We start from the raw sequence: 19,978 nt of genomic DNA, 5'->3' as shown, positions 1-19,978 counted from the left end.
CATAGAGCAAATATTCATATTATAACCATCTTACAACATTACTATAAATAAATTAAATAGTAGAGCATGAAAAGTAAGTCAGTGTCTTTGGATCATTGATTATTCAGGAATCTAATGGGATCAGGGAAGAAATTGTCCATGTGCCATTGAGTGCTCAACTTTAGGCTCCTGAACCTTTTTCCCATTTGTAACAGAGTGAAGAGGGTATGGCCTGGGAGATGGGACTGCTTTTTTTTTTAAGACACCGCCTCATGTAGATGTCCTCAATGAAGTGAAGTCTGGTGCCAGTGATGTCACAGGCTGAATTAACAACTCTCTGGAGTTTATTCTTGTCCTGAGAGTTGGCGCCTCCATACCAGGCAATGATGTAACCAGCCAAAATGCTCTCCACAGTACACCTATCAAAGAGTTTTTGGTGACATACCGAATCTCCTGAGACTCCTCACAAAGTACAGCCGCTGGTGAGCCGCCTTTGTGATGAATCAACATGGAGGCTCCAGGACAGATCCTCGGAGATGTTGACACCCAGGAATTTGAAGCTCTTGACCCTCTCCACTATTGAGCCCTTGATTAGGACTGGGTCATTTTCCCCTGACTTAGTACTGTTAGTCTCTTGTGTTCCATAGAAAACAATTCAAGCTGATGCTCTCCAATCTTTCAAAAGGTACCCGGGGTTGTAGGTCAATTAGGTGTAATTGGGTGGCACAGGCTTGTGGACCAAAAGGGCCTGTTACTATACTGTATGTCTGAATTTAAAATTTAAAAATTTAGGTCCAGATGAACCTCTTCTGCACTATTCAATAAAATTGCCCTTCATTCGTCCATGAACCTGATCTATTCCTACATCTTCATCACAGTAATTGACCTGGAGAACCTTCTCTGCATTGCCTTTCACAAAATTATTTTGCTCCTTCAATATGGAGAGCAGTCGGTCAACAGTTTTTGAACCGCAAACAGCCATTAAAAACATAATTGTGTTTCTCCAGGACAAGCCATTACTTAATAACTTAATACTATATATATAAGACCAAGCAAAGAAGTGGGCAAAATGGCACTGTAGTAAGGGGCCGCTGTGTGCAACTGCCGCGCCACCATCTCGAACCACAGCGACCAACTTATTCCAACCTCCCAGTTACAATTTTGTCCCTTACAAATTAACAACATAACAATTACAGTATTGAAACAGGCCATCTCGGCCCCTCCAGTCTGTACCGATTTAAGTGATCTCCTCTAGTTTCACTTAACTGCACCCTGCCCATAATCCTCCAATCCCCTCACATCCATGCACCTATCCAAATGACAAAATTGACGCTGCCGCAACCACCTCTTCCGGAAGGTCATTCCACTCAGCCACCACTCTGTGAAAAAGCTCCCTCTCATGTTACTTCTAAACTTTTGGCCCCTAACCCTTAACTCATGACCTCTCATTTCAATCTCACCTACCTTCAAGGGGAAGAGCCTATTCATATCTACTCTATCTATTCCCCTCATAATTTTAAATACCTCTATCAAATCCCCCCCCCCTCAACCTTCTACAGTCTAATGAATAAAGACCCAGTCTAATCAATCTTTCTTTGTATTCTAGATACTGCAATCCAGGCAACATTTTAGTAAATCTTTGCTGCACCCTCTCTACCTTATTGATATCCTTCCTATAATTTGGAGACCAGAACTGCACACAATATTCCAAGTTTGGCCTCACCAATGCCTTGAATAGTCTCAACATCACCTCCCAGCTCCTATATTCTATGCTTCGATTTATAAAGGCCAGCATACTAAAAGCCTTCTTTACCACCCTATCTACATGAGAATCCACTTTCAAAGAATGATGAACCGTTATTCCAAGATCTCCATTTCTCTGCATTCCTCAATGCCCTCCCCTTCACTGCATATGTCCTGTTTTGATTATTCTTCTCAAAATGAAGCACCTCACACTTATTGGTATTAAACTCCATCTACCACCTTTCAGCCCACTCTTCTAAGCAATGCAAATCCTTTTGAAGTCCTTGAAAACCATGGTCACTATCCACAACTACTTACCCAATTTACCACTCCATCATCCAAATCATTAATGTAAATGACAAACAACAAGGGACCCAACATTGATCCCTGAGGCACACAGGCCTCTATCCTGACAGACATTTAACTTTAAAACAAACTACTCACAGAATATTACAAAATGACAGTGAATGGAACATGTTCATAGACCAAGACCAGACCAGTCCATGACTCAGTAAGGCAGGATAGCAATGTCCAAATCAGTACAAAGTTATTCCTTGCTCGCAGTTGCCAGTCTTTCCCACCCCCGCCGCCTCCAAGTCCAGATGCTGCTGCTGCCTTCCGTCACATTGTTGTCTGAGGTTTCTGACCACTACTGGGCCACGGATAGTAGCAAGAGTCCTCCAGACCATTTTATTCCCTCATTCTACAGTTCCTCAGAGCCTTGGCCCCAGCCACCGCTGCACCATGCACTCCCAGCTGACAGACCCACCGTGGGTGCCCAAGCCAGTAGGCAGCCTACAGCTCCAGACCCTCAAACTACCTCCTCGACTCGTAGCCGTTCTTCCAACTCCACAGAGCGCTGCTGCCAGCAGAACATTACTTGTACTCCTGATGTGGTCTTTCCTCCACCATGCATCAAGACTTTCTCACACGTAGTCCACTCCCCTTGAATTAAAGGACAGCATTCCATAAACTTTCCTAATCCCTTGCTATACTGCAAATGTTTGAATACAAACACTGGGAGTCAAACACATTTAGTCCTTTCATCTAATTCAAATCCCTCCACCATCAGACTCAACAACAAACTTGATCAGGGACTCTTGTGCATTATACTGATTTTTTTTTTAATTAAAATTCTGTTTACATTCATTATCTGTTCACAGTTCTCATTTACATGTATATGCTATGTATAGTTTTTTGCACGACAAATAAGTGGTAATTCTGCCTGCCCCAAATGAAAAGGAATCTCAGGATTGTACTCTGATAATAAATCTGAAATTAGTTTGTCTAGTTCACAAAATTTCTATAAATATATTTATGAAGCAACTTCTGGAGTACAGGATATGGATCTGAGGTCATTTGAGCCTGCAAACTATCTCATTGGCTTAGTTGAACAATCTCTGGGCAATTAGTTCATTTGAACATCAAGTCCTTGACTGCACAATTCTGAATACAATTTCCACTGATGCCTGGTATTTGGCCCACGGTTTGTTCTGAAAGAATTTGGTCACAACTGGCCACGCCTAGGAAACTTGGTCTTCACTATTTATTGGAGGGCACATTATTTTATTAGAGATTGATGCAGATTTGTTGTGGGAGAGATGTGTATGTTTCATTCAACCAGTCAATCACTTGTAGGGGATCTGGTAACCTAATAAATCTAGCAAAGCCACTTGCTTCTCAATAGCATCGTTAACAAGATTGTACATGGCATTTCACAGTGTGCTAAGGTGATGAATTTGTAGCAAATTGGATTGATTGGCTAGAATGTACATGACGAGTTCTTCGATCAATGTATTAATGAATAGGAGGCAAAGATAATTGGTCGAGAGATTCCACGGAGGAAGTGCAAAATGTGCAGCCTCCATTACTGGGGGTAAAAGAAAAACATGATGTACAAGACAAGCATGATGTGTGAGAAGGGAGCAGAGTTTATGGGCTAGCGGACATTGTAGATCAGGAGGGGTGAGGCTAAATGAGAACCAAATTACAGGGAATAATTTTGTCTTTGAAATGGCAGGGAATAGTCCAGGTGAACGAGTGAAGATGTTGGGCTCTTAATTGGGTAAAGTGAACACTCAACCTTTCATAGAACAAAGCCACAATAAGTTATTAATCTCATGAGGAGTAATGCATATTGATGGGGTTTAGCTGAGAATTTAATTGGATTTTGAAGGAGATCATGGAAATCAAGGAAATAAGGTGCGAGTCACTGTAACATATTAGAATGACCAGGGAGGAGGTCTTAATAGCCTTGGAGAGTATTAGAATGTTCTTATCCCTGGGGCTGATGAAAATGTATCCTGAAGGTCAAGAAGAAATTGCGGAGACCCATTGCTGAGATATTGTCATCATCTTTGGCCTTGGGTGAAGTGTCAGAAGCCTGGACGATGGATGATGTTGGGCAGTAATTTAAAAAGCAAGGGTAAGCCAGGCATCTGCAGGCCAGTGAGCTTGACATCAGTGGGTGGAACATTGCTGGATGGCATTCAGAGGGGCAGGACCTACCAGTATTTGATCAGTCAGGGACTGATGGCAGGTTGTCAGGATTGTCTCACAAATCTGATGACTTTTTGATGAAGGTTGTTGAATATATGGGATTTCTCAGGTCCCATGCAGCAGGTTAGTCCGCCCGGTGAGGCTGGAAGGTTAAATCACATGGGATCCAAGGTGATCTGGCCCATGTGATTCAAAATTGGCATTTTGGAAAGAGGCAGAGGGTAGTAGAAGGATGTGTTTCTGATCGGAGGCCTATGTCCACCACTGCCATTCAAATCATTAATATACATGAGAAAACAATGTAGTTAACATGAAAATAAATCTGCAGATGGCAACAAAATTGGTGGAGTCCTGGACAGTGAGGAAGGAGATCCAAGTTTACAGTAGGATCTCAATCAGTTTGGGATGGCGGGCCAAGGAGTGGCAAATGGAATTGAACTCAAACAATTGTGAGGTGTTGCGCTTTGGGAAGTCAAACCCAGGTAGGACTTCACCGTGAATGGTAGAGCCCTGGAGAGAGATTGTAAAACAAAGATCTAGGGGTGCAGAGTTTGAAGTTGACATCTCGATTGGAGAAGGCACACTGACCTTCATAAGGTACCAACTTTTGGACTTTATACCTAGGTAGTTCGGCTGTATGTGGCATTGGTGGGACTGGAGTACTGTGTGAGGTTCTGGTCACATAGCTGTAAGAAGGACAACCATAAATTAGATGGTTGCCGAGGATGTTGGTGGGTCTGGAGGGCTTGAGTTATCAGGAGTGTTTGAATTGACGGGATCTTTATTTTCTACAATGAAGAGGCCAAGGTGTGACATTGTACAGGTGGATGCAAATCATGAGTAGTATGGGAAAAAGTGAATTCTCGGTCATTTTCCCCAAGGTAGATGATTCTAGAACTAGAGGGCACAGATTTAAGGTGTGAGGTGGGAAAAAAATGTAGAGGCAGCAATTTCTTCACTCAGAGGACAGTCCGTACCTGGAACGTGCTGGACAGCATCTTCTACCTTGCATTCATCAATCTTCTTGGACTCCTTCCAAAATATAGTTGGCAGTCTTGTTCCTCCCTCTCTTTACACTTATTTTCTCCCTTTGCAGTAATCCAGGACATCTGCGATGACTACAATCTGAATTTCTTTGCTTTTTACGCCTGTGTTGGCTTGTGGAATAGTTTATTTTGCATCATTTATGGTGTTGGTAACTTAAGTTCATTGAAGACCTTTTTTAAAAGGTAAGTGACAATCAGCAAGTTTCAATTAATTATGAACCTCTTTTCCCCACCTTGTTTGTGTGGTTGACAATTATAAGGTGATAATTATTGCTGCTTCATGGTTGATTAGAGCTTCAAGTCAAGTTTATTGTCATCTGATTGCTCAAGTACAATCCGACGAAACAGCGTTCTCCGATCCTCAGTGCAAAACTCGCAGACACACAACCAGACATGACACAAACAATACATATGCAGAGCAAGTATTCTTCTATACAAATTAATAAATAGAGTTTTGTGAATGTGAGTCTCTAATGGTTAGTGTGAGCAGGACCTTTGGTCGTTCAGCGTTCTCACTGGCCGTGGGACAAAACTTTTCCTCAGCCTGGTGGTGCTGGCTCTGATCCTCCTGTATCTCTTCCCTGACGGGAGCAGCTCATTGTGGGGTGAGGCCCTCCTTGAACCACTATCGGTCCTAAGTCTCCACAGTATTATTGGGCCAATAATAATGAATTGAAATCAACAGGTGCGTAGGGATTAATAACTTGAAGGCAATGGGGATAGTGCGGAAATGTGGTAAGAGGTCAAAGGAGGTGAATGTTGAGCAACGCGAGGGACGGTGGAAACTACTCATAACCTTGTTCTTGCATTTTTTTATTTTTAATTTTTTATTTTTTTGTTCTTGCATTTTGATGTAAACTGTCCTCAAGTCAGGAAGCATGGTTGCTGAGGCAATCAGCCATGATCGTATTGAATGGTGGAGCAGGCTCGATGGGCCATTTTTGGCCTACTCCTCTTCCTACTTCCTATGTTCCTATGTTCTAGAAACCTGTTACTATCCAATGTCTTGCTTTAGTTTTGGTGGCAAAACATTCATTTGGTGCCACAATGAAGTCTTGTTTAATCAAGATAGCATCAGGAGGAATGTCCATAGAGCTAACAGATCATGCCTTGAAACTTCAAATTATTTATACATGTTGTATTTATAAAGCAAAAGGAGGCTTTGTTGGCATTCATTTCAAGAGGAATAATGTACAAGAGTAAAGAAGTGTTGATGAGGCTCTATGGGGCACTGGTGAGACCTCATTTGGAGTATTGTGTACAGTTTTGGGCCCCCTATATTAGAAAGGATGCGATGCTGTTGGAGAGGGTACAGAGGAGATTTACTAGGATGATTCCTGGAATACAAGGGCTAATGTATGAGGAGCATTTGGCAGCTCTTGGGCTGTATTTATTGCAGTACAAGAGAATGAGAGGAGATCTCATAGAGGCTTTTTGTATTTTGGAAGGTTTAGATAGGGTGGATGTGGGTAAGATGTTTCCTTTGGTGGGTGAATCGAGGACAAGGGGTCATGGACTGAAAATTAGAGGTTATCCATATAAAACAGAGATTACAAAGAACTTCTTTAGTCAGAGGATCATGGATCTGTGGAAGTCACTGCCATATACAGCAGTGGAGGCCAGATCACTGAGAGTATTTAAACAAGAAATAGATAAGTATCTCATTAGTGAGGGGATCAAGGGATATGGGGAAAAGGCCAGAAATTGGAACTAGTGTAGAGTAGCTTGGTGTAGATTTACAGAACAGACTCAATGGGCCTAGTGGCCTTTTTCTGTTCCTTTGCCTTGTGGTTCAAGGTTCAAGATTCTTTTATTGTCATGTAGTAAAACAGGAAAGGTAATATTACCAGAAGGCTGACAAAGATTTACTAACAGCAGAAATTGCCCTGCGCTCCTTATAATCAGAGAGAGAAAACAAAAGTCACCCCCACCCCCCAGGGTCAGTGAGTGTCCATGGATTTGCCTCCAATGATCCCACAGCCTCTGCAGCCACATGACCTCAACCTGAGCTCCAGATTCAAACCTCTGACGTGATCAGGAAGAAGCCCTCCAGGCCCCCAGCACGCTCTTGCATCTTGGTTCAATATCTGGTACCCCTTAAACCCAGTAGCCCACAGCCTGTGTGGGTCCTTCTCCTCGAGCCCGCGTGCCCTTCAGCCTCCGAGCCCCTCGCTGGTCCTTCTGTTGTCACCAATCCATGGGTGGTCTTCTCTCAATCTCCTTCTCTAACGCGGGGTGATCTTCCTGTTTTTATGGGACCCTGCTCCAGTCCACTGCTTCCCTGGAATCTGCAACTCCCCGAGACTGCTACTGAACGTGGGAGCCGTCATCTTGGGCTAAGAACCCATGGTTGCAGATTTCTAAAATAAACCACCATCGGCCTGTTTAACAGGCCACTTTAAAAACCTATATGGAGCTGACAGCAGTCCGACCGGGCTGTAGAACCCTGCGGACAAGCTGCGGGTCTGCACCAGCGGCAGCGCTGTTATTGCTGCAGAACCGACAGTTCAGCCATTTTTATTACATCATTTAGTTCACAAGTCCATGGTGGTTTTCAGGGGTAGGGTCCTAATTGTCCCGTTTTAAAAAAATATATAATAATAATCGCTCTGCTTATTTCACTGCCCCCTCTCTCTCTTGCAATTCCACCTGGATTCCATTTTTGGTCATTGAGGGGTCTCTTAAGGTCATTAGTTAGCCGGCAAGTGTGTTTTTTTTCTTTTTGGGATGTATGCGGAAATTGGATCTGCCGGTGGGAACAAGAGTGTGCAAACTCCACAGACTGTAGCTGAGGTTAGGGCTGAACCCAGTTCCTTGGAGCAATGAGGTGCCAGCACTCACTGGTGTGGCCAGTGTGCTGTCACATGCTGCTTTTGTTTGCTTGCCCTGCCGATGGTGAATTCAGATTGAACACCAACACGGATGGTTCATAACTTCCTTTCAAACTCTTGCTTTGTTGCACCAAACTGTTACATTGGCATGGTTGGTGGGGTTAAGCTACAAGAGGGCCATTACTAGTGGACAGAAAATGGCAGTAAGGCTGTCATCCTTGGTATATATTGGAGGAAACAAACTGGTTTATTGCGTTGCTAAACTACGAATCCTTTCTGGCATATTGCTCAAAAACTGCATGAAACATTCTGATGACTGGAAGTCAGATGGTTAGGGGACCACTGGTATGGTTTTGCCTTTGGTACAATAGAGATATTAAGCAATCTGGTCACATTTCACTGTCTCGTCCTTGTGTAATCTCCCATTGACTCTCTTGAAAGGATATCTGAAGGTTATTTGAACTGGGAAAAGCAAAGTTGATGCAGCTGAGATTCTGTTTGCTCAAGAATTGAAATGAGAGTTGCCTCATCATATTTTCTTTTTTTTTAAAAAAGGCCCAATTTTCCCTGCAATAAGAATTGTTAACCATTCATCCCATAATGACTGTCCTGAATAAATCTCAAAAAGCGGTTAGTGTAGTGATTAGAGCAATGCTGTTTCAGAATCAATAGCCTGGGTTCGAATCATGTGCTTTTTGTAAGGAGTTTGTACATTAAAGGTATTAAAGGTTACGGAGAGAAAGCGGGGACGGGGTACTGAACTTTAAGATCAGCCATGATCTCGTTGAATGGCGGAGCAGGCTCGAAGCGTCGAATGACCTACTCCTGCTCCTATCGTCTATGTTTCTTTGTTTCTATTCTCCCCGTTTCACTGAACTAGTGACTTATTGTGGACACTCTACGTCTCCTCATTTGTCAGGAAGGGCAACCTCCTGAGAAGACAGAAGTGGGCAAGGCTACCAGCCACCATTACATCAACCTTTTGTGGAGGATGTATCGAGAACGTCCTGGCCGACAGCATCACAGTGTAGCATGGTTGCTGTAGAGAAATGGACTGCAAGAGTGGCAGAGAGGATCAATTAGGTTTTTCCACACCTCCCTTCACCCATTCCGCCTCCATTGATGTGATCTACCGGGATCGTTGTCTAGAGGATGCACAAAATCATTGAGGACGCCTTCCACCCCGCACAGAGCATCTTTCAGCTGCTCCCATCAGATAAGAAACACGGGGATGAGAGCCAGCACCACCAGGCTGAGGAATAGCTTCTTCCCATGGGCAGTGAGAATGCTGAACGACCAAAGGAACTGACCACCTGAGACTCATATTCATGAAACAATATTAATCAGTTTATTTATTTGTATAGATGAATGCTTGTCCTGCATATGTATTGTTTGAATGCATGTGTGTCTGTCTGGTTGTGTGTCTGCGTTGTTTGCCCCGAGGACTGGAGAACGCTGTTTCGTCGGGTTGCACTTGTCCAACTGGATGACAATAGACTTGACAAATGTAATTGTGATAACTCGGGTCAAACGAGAAAGGAAAGTATATAGTGATGGCAGGACCTTGAGGACCATTGATGTACAGAACCTCCTGACCCTGGCAACACCAGTGGATAGGATGGTAAGAAGGCATATGGCATGTTTGTCTTTATTGGAGCATTGAATTTAACAGTCAGGAAATTATGCTGCAGCTGTGACAAGCTTTGGTTAGGCCTTATCTGTATACCATTCAGGTGGCCACAGTAGGTGCTTTTAAGCTGCAGCACCTGGGTAGCCCTCCTGGGACCCAGGTGCGATTAGTGGGACAAAGGTACTTGCAGCACCTTTTAAGCTGTGGGGGGATGGACCCATTAAATCGACAACCTTTCCTGCAGCAGCTACGCTGATCCCCTCTGTCACCACTGATCGTAGCATCCCCCCCCACCCCGCGGCAACAACCTCACTCTCCCCAAATGTGGCCCACCCACTCTCTTCTCTTCCCCCCCCCCCACCCCCGGCGGACACTTCAGCTGGGGTTTCCCTGTGACTGGGTCGGCTGCTTTAGTTTTCAAGCTGTTGGAGGACACGACCTAGGTAAGTTCAACTGGGTCTCCCTGACTACCTCCGAGGTAGGGGAGGGGACCAGTTAATTTTGGAGCTGACCAGGTTGCATCCTTTGAATCTGCCTTGTGAGTGGGACACTAACCAGGCAATTTTACAAGGCAGCTTGAAAGCATTTAGTGTGAAAGAATGTAGAGGTTTTGGAGAAGGTGGTTAAGAGGTTCTGCAGAATGTTGCCTGCATCGGAAGGCATGGGTTACAAGGAGAGGCTAGACAAATTTGGATAATTTTCTCCTGAGTGATAGAGGTTGAGAAGTAACCTGATAAAAGTATGGAAATCGGTGGCATCGGTGATCAGCCTTTTTCCTCAGTTGGAAATGTCAATCCAAGAGGGCATGGCTTCAGGGTGAGAGGGGGAGGGATTCACAAGGCAAGCTTTTTCAGAGTGAGTGGGTAGATCCTGGAATATACTGCTAGGGGAGATGGTAGAACTGGGTACGATAGAAAGATTTAAGGTGCACGTAGACTACGTGCTGGCTGGGAGTAGAGGGATATGAACTTGTATGCAAGCAGATGGGTCTAGTTATGAATGTCTTTGTGGTCAGTGCAGACATCATGGGATGAAGAACGTGTACCAGTGCTGTACTGTTCTATGTTTCTTCCCAGAGTTGTGTTGAATGCCATAATGTGTCAACATCATGGTCTGTCTGCTGGTGGCTCTGCGGAGTCCAGATTCCACACATTCTTACTGTAGAATTGTTCTTTGGCTTGGCTTCGCGGACGAAGATTTATGGAGGGGGTAAAAGTCCACGTCTGCTGCAGGCTCGTTTGTGGCTGACAAGTCCGATGCGGGACAGGCAGACACGGTTGCAGCGGCTGCAGGGGAAAATTGGTTGTACCAGCAGAGTAACGAGGCCTTTTGGCCCACCACCTCCATACCAACCTTATTGCCCATCTATGCACTGATCCCATTAGCATCCATTCTTCTCTACCCGGCCTTTGTAAGGGCCTGTCCTATTGCATCCTATCTGTAGTGATTGCATCAGATTTTGTTGCCTCCTCTGGGGTTACTTTCCAAACATCAACCATTCAGGGTTTGCCAATTTGCTTTTAATGTCCTGCCACTTTCAAAGGGAGTCGTCATGCCACGAAAAAAAATAGCTAATTTGCTGCTTGTCATCAATCCAACTTCTGAAGTGTTCCCGTCTGTGCCTTCCTCCCTTTTCACTGGTCTGTAGGCCTACGAACTGGCATACTCCATAGTCTGCCAACTGAAGAACCATCGCATTGTTGCTATTTTAAGGACTGTATTTTAAAAAAAAAAAATATCCATTGATCTTTCTCTTGGAGAATGCTGAGTGTGTGCATGGCTGCTTCAAGTCTCTCAATAATTAATTAATTATCTGCCCACCGTCCCCTCTGCAGATCAACGGATGAGATCCTGGCCGTCTTCATATCCATTGCATTTGTGGTGGATGCTTGTAAAGGCTTGGACAAAAGTGAGTCTGGCTTGCTGAGGTCCTCCCCCCCCCCCCCCCCCCACCCCACCCACCCTTCAGTTTGTCTTGTCCTCTTTGTTCTCCAGCATTTGGCTACTACAGGAATAAGTTGTGTAAAAGTAGGACTCCACCTTTTTTAATGCTGAGTACCTTTGTGCTGCCTGTGAGACTAAACTGGAACTTCCTGGAGGCAAGCAGTTTAATTCCCCTGACCGCTCCCTAACCACAGTACAGCTGGCGTCTCGTTATCACCCTTCTGTAGCTCAGCACGCTTTAATTTGTCCTTTGCAATTAACTTCCAAGAATAAAATATTCTCTCCTCCTGAAAACGATGTTCTAATTGGCATCTCAACCCTCTGTGCAAAAACCTCATTGTCCACAAGGGCAGTTTTGAAACCATATCCTGTCCCCTTTATTCATATTGACTGAGTCCTCCTGCTTGGGTCCAATCTGCCATCTAGCACGATTAGAATCCAGGCTGACGTGCTCCTCCTGAGACATCCAAACTCCTGCTTCTTATTTTCCGAAGGCTTTACTTTCACACACGTTTCACCTGCAATTAAATCCCAAGCTTGGTATCACTGACAAAAAAAATCGTTCCCAAAAAGAGTTTACACTGTATTTCACATTGAAAACACTTCCTTTAATATCAAAGGAAGTATTTTTCAGAGTGAAATCTTTTCATGAGGAGGTTTTTTATTGTCCGTGCGTGCGGTGCTGGGTGCTGAATCTTGGGAGAAAACCTTGTGATGTTAATTTCCCTTTTTTAGTTTTTCAGGATTATTACTTCTGCTCTAAAATCCACGGTGGGGATGAGGAGTTTGGTTCCCAGTTTAATACCAGCCATTCGCTCAACACTACAGATGCAGCCACTGGGCTTCGTCCCTGTGGCCGGGACAGTGCAGTCCTGAGCCTTCTCCTGATGCTTGGCACCCTGTGGCTGGGGCATACCTTGTACCAGTTCAAAAAAAGGTAAATTCCAAAAAGAAAAACTGCTGGTGGAACTCCGCAAATTGAGGGGCGCCAGAAAGGAATTGTCTCGATGCAGGGTCTCAACCAGAAAAGTTAGCAAATGTTGTCTGATTCCAAAATCCGCAGTCTCTCCTGTCTGGTAAATCATAGGGTATTCCCTGGTATGATCCCTTAATGTGGCGCCACTCAGTTGTCTCCTCAACTGAGTGCAGATGCTCGCCTGGCCCAGAAAACTGAGCTAACTTGGTTGAAGCGACTATTATTTGTAAAAAAAAACCACTTAGATGCTAAGTGGGCCCTTCAGTGTGATGAGTTTGAATAAATTCATGACAAAGTCCAGATAAATTTTAAATTGTTTATTAGTGAACACAAAAGGACTCATAACGCGATAATGTGGTAGCTCCTTTGAACTTGGTAATGATAACGTCCTTGCTAATGTCCAGGTAACAGTCAATCTCTTCGGTAACAGTAATGGTCAACAGAAAATATCAGAGCCCTACTCACCCACCGACTATCCCGCCATTGCCAGTCAACACGGGTTAACGACTGAACCAACCACAACCCAAGACGATAGCGCATGCGTCGTGGAAGCCTCTGAACATGCACAGCCAAATGACAATGGTGAACAATGACCCTTTGGCTCTTCCACCAGTGTTGTCTGTTGCCATGGTTACTACCCTGGGTATGGATGACAAAAGGCAGGCGTGAGGTGCAGATCCTTTTTTTTTTGTTGCCCATTCTGTACAGTGGTTTCTGTGCTGCTACTGTGTACGGGTTGATTAGGTGGATTGCGTGCAAATCGAACCTTTTCACCGAACCTTTCCAATGTTCTTGACCATTGCCATTTGTGGAATTGAATGATCCTTTGTTTAAAAAAATCTGTTACGCAACTTTATTTTTTAAAAAGACTACTGTTTTTGAATGTGACCAGAGTATTTGAGATTTTCTTAGGAATTGTTGTCTGGCTCCCTGGTTGAAGTTGGTCAGTGGCACCACAAATAGCTTCAGGATGATGTGCAGCAGGAGCTGGATAATTAGTCCCTTGAGCCTCCTCAGGCATCTAGATCCTTGCTGATATGTGACCTAATGGTGTGAGGCCACACATAAATTGGAGGAACAGCATTTGTATGATGTCTCGGCAGTCTCCAACCAGACAGCATCAGTATCGTCTTCTCCAATTGTTGGTAACCTCTTCTGTTCCCTCTCCAGCTGTTTTCCCTCTTTTCTCTGGCCCCGTTCCTCCTCCCCCCACCCCCACCCCACGCAACCATCCCCCAAACCTTCACAACCAGCCTGTAGCCTCGCTCTTCCTTCCTGCAGCCCCACCACCCCTTTCCTGCTATCAGAGTGAGCCTTTCCCAGCCCTCGGCCCCTTCCTCAATGACCTTTTTTTTTTTAGCTCCTTCCCCATCCCACCTGTATTCAACTTTCACCTGGTAAACGTGCTTCACCCACCCCCACGCCCCACTTCCCTAAATATCGTTATTTAGCTAAAATTCACCCATCTCAAACTCATATCCTAACTACTCCTTGTGTAGAATTCCTAACTTCTACCATCCCTGGTTGTAGATTTGCTCCCTAGCATTTTTCCTGGATAGAAGAGACCTTGGGCGGTGAGGTTAGTGTAGTGGTTAACGCATGCTATTACAGTGCCAGCGACCCAGGTTTGAATCTGGTGTTGTCTGTAAGGAGTTCGCACGTTCGCCCACGTCTGTGTGAATTTCCTCTGGGTGCTCCGATTTTCCTCCTACCATTCAAAATGTACTGGGTTAATTTGAGTGTAATTGGGGGGGTGGGGGTGCGGCATGAATATAAATGGCCATCATCAGCTTCTACCGGGCTGTGAATAATTTTTTTTAAAGAAAAACTGGCTCTGATTCGACTAACACTTCTCACCAGCAGAAGTGGATCCGATTTGCCCGATAGTTCCTGTAATAGCCATACAACACAGAAGCAGTCCCCTTCATTCATGATCTGCATGTCAACTAATGTACCCATCTCTGCTAATCCCATTTACCAGCATTTGGTCTCTCGCCTTCTCTGCTTTGCATTTTGGAAAACTTCAATGGAATCTTCAACCCAAGAATTTTAACTCTTGCTGTTCAGATATCGTAGTATCTCCTTACTGAGTTGAGAAGCCCAGAAATAAGAACAAAAAATGTTAAGAACATTTAGCAGGATTGGCATCATCTTTGAAAGGACAAATGAGACTGACATTTTGTGTTCAAGACCCTTCGTTTGGACTGGAACTTCTCTCCAGCAACTATGGTTTTCAATGGGCTTTCTGAAGCTTTATTATTAACATGAAATGTGTAGTCTAGACTACCAGGTATATAGACTGTCACCCACCAAGTTACCATTCTTACTAGGGATATTTTAATATGTGGATGTGTGTGGGCAATCTGCTGGAGGACTTCAACAGGGGGAGGGGGAAAAAATTGTCAATGTACCGACAGGAATTCTTCAGAACTGATCATGGTGAGCGGGGGGTGTGTTGCTAGCATGAGGGGAGATGGGTCTTTAAGGGTTAATGGACAGATAGGTATGGAGTTGGGAGATAGCAGGAGTTGATTGACAGGTGCCAGCAAAGAAGTAAAAGATCAAGGAGAAGGAGGATGGTGACCAGAGCTGGTGAAGGGGGATGAGTGTGAACCAAGGCTACTACTGTGGGGATCTGTTGGGGCTGGCGAAGGGGGATAGGACGGCCCATCCATTGGAGCTGGCAAGGGGGGGTGCGGGACGGCCCGTCTGTTGGGACTGGGGAAGTGGCGGGGTGGCGAAGAGGACTGTCCGTTGGGGCTGTCGGACAATAGATGAAAGATTGAATCAGATGTAATCAAAAGGGGGATAAGGGGTGGAAATTAAGGGAAGAAATGGATGGAACCTAACTTGTGAGTGGGATAAAAGTTGGTGGGAGGGTATGGACTGGAGGTGAATGTTGGATCAATTACAATTCTATTGTTCACTATTTTGACTATTTACATTTTGGCTTTTGTGAAATCCATTTATGATTGTGTTACCTGTTTACTTAACGCATCTACCTCTCTGTAATCTCAGATTTTAGTGCATGTTCCTGACATCCTTGTTTCGTGTTGTTATGAGCCCAGAGGACTCCAAAATCCAGCAGCAATAGAAATTCACCAAGACAAATGTTTAATGAAACAAGTGTTATTTTTAATTTTCTTTAAACATAAAAACAGGATCAAACTTTAACTTATTACTATTAACTTAACCCACTTCTAATTCTAAGTGCATGTGTATGTAATGTGTGTATAAGTTTAGAAAAGTTCTTTGATTCACAGTCCAATCTCACTTCTCCAAGTTCACTGGTATCAGTCAATTATTATACTGTGCATAGAATTTAACATTTATGATTTTTCACCAAGCTTTTGTGCTTGAAAGGTTACCATTCAGGAAGGTTCTAGTTGCTTTCAGAGAGAGATTTGTTGGACACACTCAAACTGATTTCCTTTGATCACTCACTTCAGTGTCTTGCTAAAGAAACTTGCCCTATCATGGGTTTTACAAATGATAACCTCTTCTTCCAGGTCACCAGACTTCCTCTTGTTTCCCTTATTTCAGGAGAAATACTCTAGTCAGCCATTTCCTCTTGTCAGGACTACAAGGGTTTTGAACAGGCTGAACTCAGGACACTCAACCCATCTTCAAAATGGGGTTCTTCAACAAGGTTGCTTGCCATGTTGCAGCCTCAATTGCAGAACTGACTTCTCTCTCTAAGAGAGGAATCCTGTTTGTTCTTTCCTCTCTCTGCTTGTCAAAAAAATATCAGCACTTGAGCCTGGACTTTTCCATTTGCACCTGCATTTGAAATTCTTTCTAAAGCAGTTCCATTGTCTTTTGCAAAGCCAACCGGAGCCTGAAAGTCTGGCTTGCAATTTAAATGAGACATGGAGTGTAAATATCTGTTTGTGAAGTGACCAACTCTAAACACCCACAATCTCTTTTAAAAATATAATTTTATATAATATAACCCATAACTGTATCATTTAGCAAATCTCATGATGTGAGTTATTATTAAATTTAGTGATCCTTGACAGATGCCACTAATCGTGAATCTTATACAATGCCGTCCAAGATATTTGTGGGAAAAGGACACTTCACTCCCCCCCCCCCCCCTATTTGTTTTAAAGTGCACATTTCAGATTTTATTCAAGGTTTTGGTTTGACCCATATAGCAACTACAACACTTTTTGTAAATGGCTTCCCCATTTCAGGGGACTGTAATGGTTTGGGATATTTGGCTTCAAAGGTGTTTGTGAGTACTCGGGTAAGTTTAGTTGCTTCATCGATGCAGGAATAAGAGAGCTTGGCTTGCTTCTAAGCTTTAGATCACCTTTGGAGCCTGTTGCCATTTTTCCACACTAGGACCAGAATTGTGTCAATGAAGTTAAAAATGCATTATGAGGCTGACAAGCAAGAATAAGACGGTACAAGGCATCACCCAAACCTGAAAATTACCAAAGTCAACATCTTGGAACATCACTAAGAAAGAGTTCGGTAATCGTTAAGGTCAGTAAAGTAAGACCTCCAGGAGAATTCTCATCATAATGAAGAAAAATGCCCAAAAGCAAGTCCAACTGATCAGAATCACTCTTCAGGAGGCAGGTATGGATATTTTAGTGACTACTGTCCACAGAAGACTTCATGAACAGAAATACAGGGGATACGTTGCAAACCACAGAAACACAAATCCACTGCTAAAGCATCAAAGGAGCTTTTCAAAGCTCGAAGCTTAAAAACTGGAAAATTCTTGAACGGCCAAGTCTAACTACAATTGAGCATGCCTTCTATATGCAGAATTGGAAATTTAAGGGGACAAGTCCCCCCTCCCCTCCTCCAAAACCAGCATTTCAAGCATGATAGCTGCAGTAGAAACCTGGAAGAGCATCACCAGAGAAGATGCTCAGCCCTTGATGTCTATGGATCGCAGACTTCAAGCAGTCAATGCATGCAAGGGATATGCATCAAAGTATTAAACTTTAATAGAATTTTATGATGATCGAGAGAGAAAAATGTGCTGTAATTCTACATGGTCAAACTAAAATGTGCACACATACCGTTTAATGAAATCTGGAATGTGGATTTTAATCACGTGAATTGTTTGATTACAAATTTAAAACTGTGGCGCACGGGCAAAAAAGGGGTGGGGGTTGGGAGTCCTCTTTCTCTCAAAAATTATACAGGGCGCTGTATTCTACATCCTCTGGCTGACGAATTCCCAACCAAGTTGCAAATTTTCCATCAGTTCGATGTCTTGTGACCTCTTGACGGACTTTTTCCCCCAAAGACCTTCTGCAATCCATTTTCCTAGCATGAATACAGTCAGATAATGGGCAGCACGGTCAGCACAACGCCGTGATAGCGCCAGCGACCAGGGTTTGAATAACGTGCTGTCTGTAAGGAGCTTGTATGTTCTCGCCTTGTCTGCATGGATTGTTCCCCCGGGGGCACTGGTTTCCTCCCATCTTTCAAAACGTACCGAGGTGTGTAATAGGGCAGCACAGTCTCATGGGCTGTTACCGTGCTGCATATGCAAATAAAAATAATAATTAAAAAAAATTGGTATGATAAATGTTTGCTAGATTTATGTCATCAGTTGAAAATTTGTCACTCCAGAAAGTTCCTGGCAACTGGTTGAATGGTGGTCTTGATTCTTCAAACAAAAAAAAATGGTTTGCTGGAGAAACTCGTCAGTGGGAGATAAAGAATGTTAATGTTTGGGTGGATCCCTTCAAGTTTTCTTCTATCTCTTGTATTTCTTAATCAGCAGTATGGCATACAATTTTCCAAAACTGCCAAAATACTTGCATACTTCCTTTTAACGACTTGTATTGAAACTGTTATCACCATCCTCTGGGACTTCGGCATTTGAAATGTTTCTGAGATCCCCTTTCATTCTTCTCTACACCAATAAATATAGTGCAAAAGCCTTGCATTCCAGGAATCATCCTGGTACCTCTTCTCTGTACTCTCTCATTACATTCCCCTCTAAGATGAGGGCCTTAAAACTGCACAGTCCTCCAAATGAGGTCTCACCAGTGCCCCATAGAGCCTCATCAACTCCTCTTTACTCTTGGACACTAATCCTCTTGAAATAAATGCCAACATAGCATTTGCTTTCTTTACTGCCAATCCAACCTGGTGGTTAGCCTGCATGAGGACCTCAAAGTCCCTTTGCATGTCCAAATTTTTAATTTCTCCCCATCCAAATAATAATTTGCCTGTTTACTTCCTCTCTCAAAATGTACAACTGTATATTTATCAACATTGAATCTCATCTGCCATTTCTTTGCCCACTTTCCTAAACTGTCCAAGTCACTCTGCATCCTTTCAGTTTCTTCAACACTTCCTACTCCGCCACCTATCTTGTCATCTGCAAACTTGGCCACAAACCCATTCAGTCCATTATCTAAATCATCAATATACATTGTAAAAAGAAACAGCCCCAACACTGACCCCTACGAAACACCACTAGTAACTGGCAACCAACCAGAACAGGATCCCTTTATTCCCACTCTTTGCTGTCTATCAGCCAATGCCCCACCCAATCGAATCTTTCCTGTAATTCTATGCGCTCTCGTCTTATTAAGCAGCCTCTTGTGCAGCACCTTATCGAAGGCCTTTTGAAAATCCAAATACACAACATCTATAGCCTCTCCCTTGTCCATCCTACTTGAGATTTCCTCAAATTCCAATTGGTTAGTCAGGCATGATCTTCCCTTCATGAAACCATCCTGGCTTGGACCTATCATGTCATACATTTCATAACCTTGTCCTTGAGGATTGACTCCAATAACTTTCCAACTACCGATTTCAGACGAATAGGCCTTTATTTTCCTTTTTTCTGCCTCACTCCTTCCTTAAACAGTGGAATTACATTTGCAACCTTCCAATCCCCCAGAGCTATGCCAGAGTCTATTGATTTCTGCAAAACCAATCCCTTCACAATCTCCAAAGCCACCTCCTTCAGAACCCGTGGGTGCACCTCATCCTTTCTTTAGTCTAAAGCACTATCTCTCAAGTACTCTTGACTGGATGAAGTTCTATTCCTTGAGACCTCTGACTATCAGGTATATTGCTGTTGTCTTCCTCAGTGAAGACTTAGTTTCTCTGCCATCTCTATTACCCATTATAATTTCTCCAGCATCATCTTCATTCAGTCCTATATTTTCTCGGGTATCTCACTTACTCTTTATATATTTTTTAAATTCTTTACTATCCTTTTGTATGTTATTTGCCAACTTCCTTTCATAATTCATCTTTCCTAATGACTCTCTTTGTTTCTCTGTAAATGTTTAAGTTTCCCAGCCCTGTTTTTCTACTAATTTTTGCTTCCTTGTAAGCCCTT

The 19,978-nt window shown here is 43.5% G+C and overlaps 1 protein-coding gene across 1 annotated transcript in view; it reads left to right on the top strand.

Moving 5' to 3' along the window:
• Window positions 1-19,978, top strand: part of slc4a11 (solute carrier family 4 member 11) — a 146,645-nt gene that overhangs the window by 99,968 nt on the left and 26,699 nt on the right. Inside the window, exons 11-13 of the mRNA XM_069922730.1 lie at window positions 5,318-5,450; window positions 11,564-11,637; window positions 12,408-12,609. Of these exons, the coding sequence (XP_069778831.1) occupies window positions 5,318-5,450; window positions 11,564-11,637; window positions 12,408-12,609 (409 nt within the window). The remainder of the gene's footprint in view (window positions 1-5,317; window positions 5,451-11,563; window positions 11,638-12,407; window positions 12,610-19,978) is intronic.

The sequence above is a fragment of the Narcine bancroftii genome, chromosome 3, assembly GCF_036971445.1.
Source record: "Narcine bancroftii isolate sNarBan1 chromosome 3, sNarBan1.hap1, whole genome shotgun sequence".
Taxonomy (NCBI): domain Eukaryota; kingdom Metazoa; phylum Chordata; class Chondrichthyes; order Torpediniformes; family Narcinidae; genus Narcine; species Narcine bancroftii.
Note: the sequence above shows the minus strand (reverse complement) of the source record. Positions and strands in the feature narration are given on the sequence as shown.